The sequence below is a fragment of the Chamaea fasciata genome, unplaced genomic scaffold (genome assembly GCF_029207755.1).
Source record: "Chamaea fasciata isolate MVZ Bird 193981 ecotype frontalis unplaced genomic scaffold, bChaFas1.0.hap1 SCAF_15, whole genome shotgun sequence".
NCBI classification, from domain to species: domain Eukaryota; kingdom Metazoa; phylum Chordata; class Aves; order Passeriformes; family Sylviidae; genus Chamaea; species Chamaea fasciata.
This window is the reverse complement of record NW_027094100.1, coordinates 16,422,166-16,434,721: the sequence shown is the minus strand read 5'-3', so window position 1 is coordinate 16,434,721 and position 12,556 is coordinate 16,422,166. Positions and strand designations below refer to the sequence as shown.

The 12,556-nt window shown below is 62.4% G+C and overlaps 1 protein-coding gene across 2 annotated transcripts; it reads left to right on the top strand.

The window, feature by feature from the left end:
* Positions 1–2,267: 2,267 nt before the first annotated feature.
* On the top strand, positions 2,268–7,547 carry LOC136297248 (START domain-containing protein 10-like). Of its 2 annotated transcripts, none has more exons than XM_066197042.1 (6): positions 2,268–2,432; positions 5,364–5,511; positions 5,607–5,710; positions 5,804–5,921; positions 6,109–6,161; positions 6,625–7,547. In XM_066197042.1, the coding sequence occupies exons 1-6, from the start codon at positions 2,268–2,270 to the stop codon at positions 6,835–6,837; spliced, it is 801 nt and encodes a 266-aa protein (XP_066053139.1). In that variant the 3' UTR covers positions 6,838–7,547. The 2 variants fall into 2 exon arrangements, with proteins under 2 accessions (XP_066053139.1, XP_066053137.1); XM_066197040.1 differs by lacking the exon at positions 2,268–2,432 and adding an exon at positions 4,665–4,939.
* The last annotated feature ends 5,009 nt before the right edge of the window (positions 7,548–12,556 follow it).

Genomic DNA, 12,556 nt, shown 5'->3' with positions numbered 1-12,556 from the left:
ATCCAAAACTCGGCTCCAGAAGAGCCGGAGGTGGTGAAGGGGTTGCTTGGAGCCCTGCGTGCTTCCAAGTGGGACATGGGACCCAGCTCAGCCCTGCTGGTGGCTTGCAGGGGGACGTGATGGTGACCAGCCAGCTCCTGGGTGGCTGTGTAGTTTTCCAGCTTGAGCACTGACCCCACGGGCTGCTGCAGAAGGGAAGAAGGAACTTTCCATTCAAGTTTCCAGCTGGATGAGCCAGGGAGAGAAACGTTGCCACGTCTCAGGTGCAGAGCAGGGTGGTTCCACCTCAGTGGTGCTGTGCAAGCAGCTGCTCCATCCCACGGAGTCTGGGGGGCTCCTCCATCCCAGCACTGCAGTGCCCTCCCTTCTTTCACCCCATGGACACACTTTGGAGCTCCAGAGCCCCCAGGCCTGGGTCACACCCACCCCACACACCCACACGCGGCGTCTCCAGGCTGTGTCTGGGTGACAGTGTCCTCCCTGCACAGGGACACCTCACACACCCCATGGCACACTGCAGCAATGGGGCCGGGCAGCTCGGGGTCATAAATCTGCCCAGTCAGATCTGCTCCACAGCCCCAAGGTCTTTCCAAGCCGGGATCTGCCCCTCCCCTCCCACTGCGGCAGCTCTTTAACCGAGCGTGGCACCCGCAGCTCTGCCCCCGGAGCAGCCCAAGCTGGGAGCACGGCCCCAAGGAGAGCCTGTGTCCCTGCAGGAGCGGCAGGGACAGCCACAAGCAGCCCTCTGCCCCAGCAGCTGCAACTCTCCAGCTTTCTCCCTGCTCTCCTTTCCACGAGTTTTTCCCCATTTCTCAGTGCCCAGGTGATGCTGGTCCCAGGGTCAGCACAGGGGCTGGTCCCAAACCTCAGCACAGGGTTGGATGAGGAGAGAATTCCACCCTTGCCTTGCAGGTGAGGCTAATCCAGGGGGAGCGGTGTAGGGTGGAGGAGCCTCATTCCAGATGGGCTTCAAGAACCCCAAAATTCCAGTCAAGAGTAACCTTGTGGGCATCAACAAGATGGGCAAGACAACCTCAGGTTTCAGGCAGGCTGAGGACCAAGGGGGTGAAACTTTCACTTTCCCAGTGAAAGGAACTGGGAAAAGGTCCTGGATAAGGTTCTGGACAGGAGGATGGACAAACGGCACAAGCTGCATCCTGAGCAGCATGAGCAGGATGTGGCCCCCAGCCCCCAGGCTGTGGAGCATCAGGGAACCCCAAGCTCCGTGCTCAGAGTGGTTCCCAGTCCGGGGAGAGATGGAGGGGCTGGAAATGGAGCAGCAGGTGCTGCCAGCAGGGCTGGAGCCTGGGGTTGGGAGGGAGGCTGTGATCTACCAGCACCCTGCAGGTGCACTGGGGACAGAGTCAGTCCCTCCCAGCAGGGTATAACTGGCACCAAAGGACGAGGGACATCCATTGCAGCTTCAGGCTGGGCAGTAGAACTGATATTTTATCCTGGGGAGGCGGCACAGCTGTGGGACTGAGGTGGGCCAGTCCATCCTTGCAGGCTGGGTTAAGCCGTGGGTGACTTTTCCTGTCCTGCTCAAGGTGGGAGGGGGGCTGGACTCTCCCCGGGGGTGCATCGTGCTGTGAGCCCAGCAAGGGGCAACCTCCCCCTCACAAATTCCTTCCCTTCCCATGCCCGAGCCCGCTCCAAGCCCCAGGACACGCCGAGAACAGGGACCGTGCGCGTTGGGCCGTGCCCCCAGCCCGGGGCCCGCTCTCCCCCCACATCCCACGGCTGCTGCAGCCGCGGTGCCGCCAGGCCCGGCCGCTGCTCCCGGCATCAGCTGATCCTCCCAGCCAGCCGCTGCTGCAAAGTCAGGCACAGAGATTGCCCGTGAGGGGTGAGGGGACAGCAGGGGTGGCAGCACGGGGGGCTCGGGGAGCCGGGGGCAGCTGTGCCCTGAAAGCCGAGCCACCTGCGCGCTGCTACCTGCTGAATAATAGAGGAGCTGACAGCCAGCGGAGAGAAATGTGATGCTGGTGAGCCAGCCCGGGGAGACATCTGAGCTCCCGGCAGCTGCGATAGCAACTGCAGCCAAGGAGCCCTCCAGCCCCGCGCGGCGTGCCCGGGCTGCTGCGGCTCTCCGCCCGTCCCGGGGCTCCAGGGGCACGGGCTCGGGGCTGGCACCACGATGTGAGCTGCAGCGGGCGCCCAGCGAGGCAGAGCTCAAGGGCAGGGCTGGGTTTCCCGGGAGGTGAGGCAGAGGCAGAGCCTGCCCGCAGGCAGCGCCCGCGCCCGGGGGGCAGCAGCAGCTCAGCCCCATGTCCAGAGGAGGGGAGATGGTTTATATCCCGGACGACTCCGACTTCAGCTCCTTCAGGGATCAGTGCGAGAGCCTGGAGGGCTGGCACTGTCGGTATAACAAGGCTGGCGTGACCGTATGGAGTCAGGGCCAGGAGGAAAGCTGCACCGTGCAGAAAATCAAGGTAAGCAGACGCTTCCCTGCCCCGGCCGTGTGCCCGGCGGCTCCCGAGGCTCCCCGGGGACTGCCCCGTGCTGGAGACGCGCAGTCCGGCCTGCCTGGGGGTGTTTCTGCCCCCAATTCCAGGGCCGGCAGGGTTAGAGCCCCAAAGTTGCTTCTCGGCTGCTCCGCCGGCTCCTGCTGCCTGCCCCGGGGCTTCACCTGCCGGGATCGCTGCAGCCTCCGGCCGTGCGGGCTCACGTGGCGCTGCCCCCGATCCCGGCACAGGCGGGACAGCCCTGGGATCAGTTACATTATGGAGATGGCCTTGCCGGGAGCCCCCAGGCACGAGACGGGCTCATGGGACACGTCCCTGGTGTCCTTCCCCCGGCTCTGCCATCCTGGGGCACATCCCCCCTCATCCTCACGGGATGAGATCCTGTAGGAGTTCCAGGTGCTGTTCTGGGAGGTTTGTGGCTTGCCAGGGGCTGGACCTGGGGTGCTGCAGAGGGACAAGGAGGTTCAGCCATCTCTTAGGTACCTTGTTCATCTACACGGCCCCAGTGACACTGCCAGGTGACCCTGGACACAGCAGGAGTGGCTGCAGGGTGCTGGGGGCACAGCACCACGGTGAATGTCGCGGGCTTTGGCTTTTCTGGTCACCAAGAATGCCCAGTGCTGGGCAGGGACGGGATCTGCCAGAGCGAGGAGAGGCAGAACATCCCAGAGCAGGACAGCCCAGCTGCTGGAGAGCCTTCAGCCAGGAGTGTCTGGGGAGCTGGCATGGCCTGGAGGGCAGGGAAGGCAAGGGGAGGTGGTGAGGAGGGAACAACACCCTGGAAGAGGCTCTCCCAGCGCTGTCCTGAACACAGAGCACCCAGCAGCGCCTCTTCTGCAGCCCAGGGCATGCACTGCTGCTATGGGCAGACACCCTCGGGGTCAGGGGGAGGAGCAGCACTCTCGGCAGAGCTGCAGCTCCAATACACATTTCCCTGCTGCCATGAGCCAGGGAAGAGCTTCTGCACTTGGATCAGGGAGGCTTTAAACCAGCTGGGCATGCTCAGCACCCGGGGGTGCTGAGGGGTCAGGCCGACACCTCTTTGAAAAGACCTGGTGACGGCAGCAGGTCCCTGACCCTGGGAAGAGGCAAACATCACATTCTTCTCCCAAAAGGAAGCTCCAGGCCACTGTGGGCTGCTGTGTCACCTCCATCCCCGGGAAGGACATGGAGAATTGCTCCTGGAAGCCGTGTCCTGAAGGAGGAGGGCAGTGGTGACAGCAGCAAGGACCTGCCAAGGGTAACTGATGCCTGACTGTCTCTGCAGAGGGAGTCTGGCTCTGTGGGTGTGGCAGACCCGGCAGGTCCAGCCCTGGACAGGGCTTTGCCGTAGGCCCCGTGCTGCCACATCACTGAGATCTGCACTGGAGAGGTGGATGTTGCTCACAGGGACCAGGACAGGCTGGCAGGAAGCCCTGGAGTCCAGCCAAGGTCCAACCCTCAGCCTGGCAGAGGGGGTGCAGTTATGTCACCACTGAGCCCCACAGAGAGGGGACCCCAGGCAGGTCCAGGGCAGTCAGGGACCATCACCCAGCCTAGTCCCGTGCAATAATGGGGTTTTTCCCTGCCCTGGAGAGGGCTGGGCATGGTGCAGGGGTTGTCACTGCCCCAAAACATGGAATGGAGGACGCCACCCAGTCTGAGCTGCACAGCTCTCTTGGGATCAGAAGAGCCTCAATCTGTCCATTAACAGAGGGAGTTCATTAACCCAGACATTCCCTGAGGAGCTGGAACTTTGGATTTTTTCCACCTGAACTCCCTGTGGATGGGTGTGTACTCTGTGCCTTCCCCATCCCAGCTGCTGTGCCTGGCAGGGCTGTTCACCCGAGCCTGGAGGGAGACGGTGGACAGGCTTTAGTGGTGAATTTGGGAGTGCAAGGCTGCGATGGCCCCTCTGTGACACCCGGAGTTTCCAGGAGGCCCATGAGCTCCACCTGCAGCTGGAAAAATCCCTCACCCCGCAGCACCTCCAGACCCCGCTGGGAGGGTGCAGCCAGGCAGGGAGAGGAGGGGGCTGGGTGCTCCCGTCCTCCCCCCGGTGCCCTGGGGACTGCAGCACATCTCCGAGCCCGGCCCGGGCACCAGTCCAGCCCGCCGGGCACAAACCAGACCCGGGCCACCGGGGAAAGCTTGCCCGAGATTGATGGGACCTGCCGCGCTCAGAGGGCCATCTCCGCTTACACGGCACCTCATCAAAGATGCAAGGGCTCTAACGAGGAGCAGATGACATCTCCCTCCTCCCAGCGCTGAGAGGAGCAGGGCGGCCGCCTTCATCAATAATGCACGGCTGGCGCGGCCGGGCAGCTCCGCGGCTCCGGTTACAGCCGGGCCCAACAGCCCCCCGGGACCTGACAGACATCCCCCGGGACCCGACAGCCCCCCGGGACCCGACAGACAGTCCCCCGGGAACGGACCCGACATCTCCTCGGGACCTGATACCACCCGGGACCCGACACTCCCCGGGAGCAGACCCGGTAGGCTTTAGTGGGGAATTGGGAGGTGCAAGACTGTGATGGCCCCTCTGTGACACCCGGAGTTTCCAGGAGGCCCATGAGCTCCACCTGCAGCTGGAAAAAGCCCCCCGGGAGCGGACCCGACACCCCCCGGGAGCGGACCCGACACGTCAGACCGTGAAGGGGCACGGGCACCCATTAGCTTGCCCTGCAAGGACATGGGGTAGGGGACATGCATCAAAGCCTGGAGCATCTGTTCGGGGGCAGAGGGTCATTCTAGCCCCGCTCTGGCTGCAGCAGCGGTGGCTCCGGGGCTGTCCTGCCGCAGGGTCCCGTGTGCAGAGCATCCTCCACGGCACAGGGACACGGGGCAGCCCAAAAAGTGCTCGTCCCCAGGCGGGCACAGCTCCGGGGCTGGGTGCTGCCCCTGGCCCTCTCCCCACAGACCCGCATCTCCTGCAAGGACGTCCCTGCCGAGACCCTCTATGACGTGCTGCACGACACCCGCTACCGCAAGAAATGGGACTCCAACATGATCGAGACCTACGACATCGGGCGCCTCACCGTCAACGCTGATGTCGGATACTACTCCTGTGAGCAGCCCCTGAGACCCCCGTGCCCCCCTCCCCACGCCCCTCTGAGTGTGTGTGGGGCCGTGGGGGCTGGAGGTAACGGGATCTGCCCGCAGGGAAGTGCCCGAGCCCCCTGAAGAACCGGGATTTCGTCACGCTGCGCTCCTGGCTGCCCCTGGGCAATGACTACATGATCATCAACTACAGCGTCAAGCACCCGGTGAGTCCCCGGCTGCCCCCAGCGCTGGCAGGGCTGCCCGCGGGCACGGCCAGAGCTGGGCAGGCTCTCAGGTGCCCGGCATCTCTCCCGCAGAAATACCCGCCCCGGAAGGATTTCGTCAGGGCCGTGTCCCTGCAGACCGGGTACCTGATCAAGGCGAACGGGGACGGCGCCTGCATTCTCTATTACCTCACCCAGGTGGACCCTCGCGGTGAGTGCCCGCGGGAGGGGAGGGGGCTCACCCGGGGCTCACCGCCTGGCTTTTCATCACCCAGGCACCCGGGAGTGGGGGCAGCCCAAGGAAGAAGGAGTGCCCACCCCAGCCCCGGGGACTCTGCAGGCTCGTGGTGCCTCCCCCGGGGCTGGCCCTGCTTCTGAGTGACTTTGGGCTCTTGCAGGGTCGCTGCCAAAGTGGGTGGTGAACCGCGTGTCCCAGTTTGTGGCACCGAAGGTAAGGAGTCACAGGCAGCAGGGATGAGCTGCCCAAATTACCCCTGGGTGGGGGCAGGATGGGTGACCCAGTGCCCACAGGGTGGGTGCTGGATGACCCAGGGCTCTGAGGGTGGCTGCTGGAAGACCCAGAACTCACGGGAGCGGTGCTGGGAGACCCAGAGCTCACAGAACAGGTCCTGGGTGACCTAGGACCTGCAGGAGCTCACAGGATGGGTGCTGGGTAATCCAAGGCTCACAGGAGGGGTGCTGCATGACCCAGAGCTTGGAGAATAGGTGCTGAGTGATCCAGGGCTCGCAGGATGGATCCTCGGAGATGCAGGGCTCCCAGCATGAGTTCTGGGTGACACCGAGCATGCACTGGGCACATTGCTGGGGCAGCCAGGCCCCCAACACCCCAAAACCTGCAATGGGGGGGCTGGGAGCTGTGCCCACAGCCCATCCCTGCCCCTCTGTGCCTGCAGGCGATGAAGAAGATCTACAAGGCTGGGCTGAAGTACCCGGAGTGGAAGCGCCGGCACGACCCCGAGTACAAGCCCTGGGTGTACCCTGAGCAGAACACGCTGCCCAGCGTGAGCCTGGCCGAGCTCTCCGTGCAGCACGCTGATTCCCTGGAAAACATCGACGAGACGGGGCTGCCCGAGGAGCACCTGAGCACCAGTGACCACGAGTCCTGAGCCCTCTGCACAGGGAAACCCCCTCATCACCGAGCCTTGGCACCCAGGGGGCACGGCTGGCAATTTGGCTCCCTGCTTCCCAATAGTCACGTCTGCTCTCCAACTCCTTCATGGCTGACCTCCCTCCCTACCCAGGCAGCGGGGAACTGTCCCTTGGGGTCCGTGTCAGAGGTGCTGGAGAGAGGGAGGATGGGCATCCTGGTGCCCCCTGTGCCCATGGAGGTGTCCCCACAGGAGTCAGGGCTGGCAGTGGGTGTTCTGAGAGAGGCTGGGCAGGCTGAGGTGGGCAGGAGCTTTCCTGGCACCAGGATATGGCTCTGCCACTCTAAGACCCTCCAAGGTCCAGAAGTGAGGGGGTCTGTGAGGGTCCTGCCCAGATTTTGCAGCAGCACAAGGTTTGGATTGACCCCGTCTGGCCTGAGGTCCAGCTCTGCCGAGGTCAGGCTGGACCCACTCCAGCCCTCCATGCCCCTCCTAGCTTAGTGTGACCCCCCCCCCCCCCCCATGTATGGGAGCCCTCCCAGGTCCTCTCCTGAGCACCAGGCTGGCTCTAGCCCAGCTGGCCCTGAGGACCCCTTCCCCTGGTGGTTTGTGGGGTTTGTCACCCTGGCAGTGGGGTCTTGGGCCACCCGTGTCACCCCCCACTCTCCCAGTGTTTGCCGCTGCTGTGGTTCCTGGCACAACAATAAAAGGGGTTGGTGTGTGTGCAAGAGCTCCTCGGGCTGGCACAGGATGGGGAGGGGGCTGCACGGAGCCCACCCAGGGGCATCGAGGTGTGAGCCGGACAGGACGGTCCATCCGTGCCGCCCCAGCACCCTGGGGTGACCCTCAGCAGGGACAGAAGTGGCCACAGCAGGACAGGACAGAGGGATGCCGGGCTCTGCACCCCCACGTGCGTGGGCACGGGGCAGCTTCCACCGGACAACGGGAAGTTGGTCTAGACAGGCACTGCCGTGGGAATACGCTGACAAACGAGGGATTTTCCACCCACTCCTCTCCCCCATCCCCCGAGGCTGCCGGCGGCTGCTGGGCTCCGTCCCCAGCTGGGTTTGAGCCTGATCCGTGCAAGGTCAGTGCAAACGGGGATGTTGCTGCAGCTTTTGGGGTCCCTCTGACCCAGCTTCACACCCTGGGCCCCCTCCAGAGCTGCCCTGCGTGTGCTTCCCCCACACCCGGAGCTCCTCTCCACCCCAATAGCTCAGGCACGGATGCTTGCTGTCCCCTTTTCGCCACCCTGTTAGGTCGCAAATGTCCCCGGTGCTGCCTCGGGGGACACCACACACACACGGAGTGCTGGCATGGGGACAGCAGGTTCTGGCTGTGGGACAGCCTGGTCCCGGGCTTTGCAGCTGGGCTGGCTGCACAGAGGCCACCTCTGCAAGGAAAATGTGGAAAACAAGGACAGGGCATGTGCAGCTCGCACCTCGCAGCACACAGTGACGGCTGCTCCCTCTCCCCACGCTGCTCCCACCTCTGGCAGTAAACAGGGATTATTTTACCTGTAAAAAGACAGATCCCAGCCCCAGATTTCCCCAAAACCACCCTGGCAGAGCTGTGAACCGTGGAGAATCATCCCTGGGTGCTGCCCTGATGGCGCAGAGCCCACGGGCACCCGAGGCCGCAGGGTGCCGGGGTGAAGACCCTTCCCCCGCGGGGAGAGCCTCATCCCTTCGCATTCCCCGGATGTTTCTCCGCAGGATCCAGGCTGCGGCTCTGCCGGGGGTTATTTTTAGCCAGCCCTGAGTGGGAGTGAGGAGCTGCTGCCTGAGCAGCGAGAGCCCGGCGGGGAGCCCAAGGAAAGCTGTGCCGGGCTGGGTGACACCTCAGCCCGGGATATGGCCCAAAATGACCGGGATGATGGTGGCACAGGGAGTGCACCAGCACTGGGCTGTAGGAGAGCTCCTGGCCCCCGGTATGAGCCAGGGTCACACTGGAGGGTCACCGTGGGGTGCCGGCAGCACCAGCGCGGTGATTTCTTTGGGAATGATGTGGGTGTCCTGCGGCACAAGCAGGAAAGGGACCAGCCCCCGGCATCCCGAGCGAGGCACGGCGCAGGCAGGGTGCGGGGGGCTCGGAGCCCCCCGGGGGCCCTCGCTGGGGTTTTGGGGGAGCGGGTGGCCCGGAGCCCGGTGAGGCGAGGGCCAGACACGCGGGGGCTGCGGCCCCGCACAAGCGCCCAGCTGGGTGCTCTTCCTGCCCGGCTACGAGCGCAGAGGAGCCGCCCGCGCGCTGAGATTGGAAAGGAAACGGGAAGCTGCTGCTGGACGAGAGATTAGCCCGGAGGAATGATGTCAGCCGCCCCTGATGGATCGGGGGCAGCGGGAGCGTGGCACGGGCCCCATCCTGGCCACACACCGTGTCAAACGTGCCCCTGCTGGGGCAGGATGTGACTACATCCCTGAATCCCGTGATTTGCGTCTCCTGAGCTCATGGATAGGTCTTGGGCAGTTTTGGCCCCACCGCCCAGGCCAGGACTCTGATTCTAGCGAGGAGCTCCCCCAGCAGCCTCATGGACTGGCCTTGAGCAGGGTTTTGCCTGGAGAGGTCCAGCAGATTTCCAAGACTCCAGTTTCTCCCTCCTCCCCCAATCCCTTCCAGGGGCTCAGCTCTGCCGTGCCATGCAAACCCTCCGGGCTCAGTCCCAACCCCCCATTTCCAGCTGTCCAATGTGATATTTCCCCTCTAGGGATGAGCCTTGAGTGTGCCTCACCCTGCTCCCCAGAGATGCTCCCAGCATCACCCCACACACCCCCCAGCATGAACCTGCGTGGGTAGGGCTGGAGGTAAAGCAAGAAACTGCCCCAGGGTGCAGCAAAAGCTGATGGCTGGGGAGGGATGGATCAATGGATGGATCGAATGGATGGATCAAATGGATGGATCGATAGAAGGAGAGGGAGGGAGGGAGGGAGGAACAGAGGGAGGAACAGAGGGAGGAACAGAGGGAGGAACAGAGGGAGGAACAGAGGGAAGAAAAATTAGTCGAGGGATGGATGGATGGATGGATGGATGGATGGATGGATGGATGGATGGATACAGGGATCTTGAGGGACAGTGTCACCCTGGGTACTGCCCAGAAAAGAGAAAGGTCAAACAGGCCTTCATGTTGAAAGGGTCCAACCTTCACTTTGATGTTTGCTTCCTCCAGGCCCTGCCAGCATCATCTCAAAGCCCAATCCAGTCCTAGGGGGGGTTTCTGATCCTGCCCATCTGTTTTCTCCAGGGAGCAGGCATGACCTTCCTGCTCTGTGACCACGGCAGGACATGGCTCTGTGCCTCTGCCCAAAGATGCTACTGTTTAAAGAAATAGAAATAGAAATAGAAATAGAAATAGAAATAGAAATAGAAATAGAAATAGAAATAGAAATAGAAATGTAGGTCCCATCAGCCGGCTGACAAACACAGGGGCCAAGCAGAGACTTGGAAACCTGCTCTCCAAACCATGGGCTGATAGGAAGCCCTCAGGAAACATCCCATCCCTGTGCCCTTCCCCAATGCCCTGCTGTGCCCTGCTCCCCTCCCTGTGCCAGCTCTGGGGCTCCAGGGTGGCCCCATGGCTGGGGGTATTGAATTTCTCAAAGAGCCAGGTGGAGTTAGCTCTGTGAGGGTTCAATAGCTCTGAGGGAGTCCAGCACCTCAGAGAAAATGGCTTAAATAACTAGCAAGACAGCACGGTTGAGTATGTCTTGGAAAAGCAAAAAAAGGTTTTAATAAAAGAAGAAATCAATGCAAAAATAAAAACAAAGCTGAGCACAGTGTAGGGACAGGTCCCACACACCTGCTACAACACCCTGAGAATGCTCCGAGAAGCCTCGTGCCCTCCCTTAAGTATCGAACGATTTGGGTGAGTTTTTTGGCAAACAGCTCAATAAAGAATAGCTGACTTTCTGAGGAGCAGGTAAAGAAACCTATCAGTGTTTTTGTCCTGGCACTGAGCCAATTATTGCTAGGAGAGCAAAGAAACTTCTGGTGCTCTTCCTTTTAAAGGTTTTGGGGTGAGTCTTAAACCTTTCCCTATATGGAAGCACCTGCTCGGGTGTGGGGTGCTTTACTACATGGGGAATGTCCTGGATGGGTTCTGGGAAGGAGCAGTCCCCCTTGGGAACCAGGTGCTGGGGCTCAGCAGAGGGGCTGGAGCAGGGGGTTCCTCCTGCCGAGGGAACAGAGCCCCAAACCTGGGAATTAGGTGACTGTGGAGGGAGAAGGGAGCAGTGGAGAAGGTTTTCTGCACCAAACTGCTCTGTCAGCAGCCATCAGGGTGTGGGAGCCAGGCCCTGTCCTTGGTCACCTCAGCCCTGCCAGGACAGTCACTCTTCACTGTGAGGAAGTCCCAGGAACAACATCTCCCTCCCCTGCAGCCCATCCCTGCCCTGGCAGCAGGGAGGAGCCCTGCTCCCAGCACCAAGTTCTGAGGGGTCTCAAAAGCACTGCCAGAAGGTCAGGCAGTGATCCTGCCCCTGTGCCCAGCCCTGGGGGCACCTCTGGGTGCTGTGTCCAGCTCTGGATCCTCAGCACAGCAGGGACAGGAGCTCCTGGAGCTGAGGAAGGGCCTGGAGCATCTCCGTGCCCAGGAGAGGCTGAGGGAGCTGGGGCTGCTCAGCCTGGAGAGGAGCCCCAGCTGAGAGGAGCCCTCAGCCCTGGGTGTCCCTGTCTGTCCCTGGGTGTCTCTGGCTGTCCCTGTGTGTCCCTGTGTGTCCCTGGGTGTCCCTGTGTGTCCCTGGGTGTCCCTGGGTGTCCCTGTGTGTCCCTGTCTGTCCCTGTCTGTCCCTGGGTGTCCCTGGGTGTCCCTGGGTGTCCCTGTGTGTCCCTGTGTGCAGGGAGGGCAGAGCAGGTCCAGGCTCTGCTCCAGGCCCAGCAATGGCCCCAGAGCCACGGGCAGGGCTGAGCCCAGGAATTGCCCCTGCACAGGAGGCAGAACTTGTGCCCTGGGCAGTGCCCAGCCCTGAGCAGATTGTGCCCAGAGGCTGTGGAGGGTCCCTCCCTGGGGATATTGCAGAAGCCTGAAGACAATCCTGTGCTCTGTGCTCTGTCTGAGCAGGAAATTTGGACGAGAGGAGCCATGGTGGATCCTTCCAGCCTGACCCTGCCCGGGATTCTGTTTGTGGAGATGCTGCACAGAGCCAGACTGTGCTTCACTGCTGCACTGCCTGCAGCACAGCAGGACAGAGATGGTGACACATCATCTGTGCTCTGTCCCTCCCATTCACACCACAGACCTCAGCAGCCTTCCCAAGAACAGCAGTCCCAAACAGCTTCCTCTAAGAGGCAGAGGGATGGCAGGGTCTGCCCTGCAGGGCCACAGGGTCCCTGCACACCCTGAGGGTCTCCACACCCCACCCACAAGGGGGGCCATGGGGTCACCCTGCCATGCTCGGGGGATGTGTCACTCCCTGCTGGAGCAGCTGTGGAGAAAGGGGAGGAAGGCAAAAGCCTTGCCAGGCTCGTGCTGAATTCTGCTTCTGCTTTGCAGGAGCAGCCTGAGGTGAGAACCTGCCTTTCCCCACTGAACTGCACTCAGGGGTTTGTAGAGGGTGGCCCTCCCACACCACCCCCACAATGGGGGCACTGCTGGGTGGGGAAGGACCTGCTTGAGTTGGAGCAAGGATGTCCTCAGCTCTGAGCCCTCACAGGGCAGGGAGAGGTTATCAGCCATGGCATCAGAAGTGAGATATGACACCCTCAAGGTTGGGTAACAACTGAGCTGGTCCAACCACCAACCCCG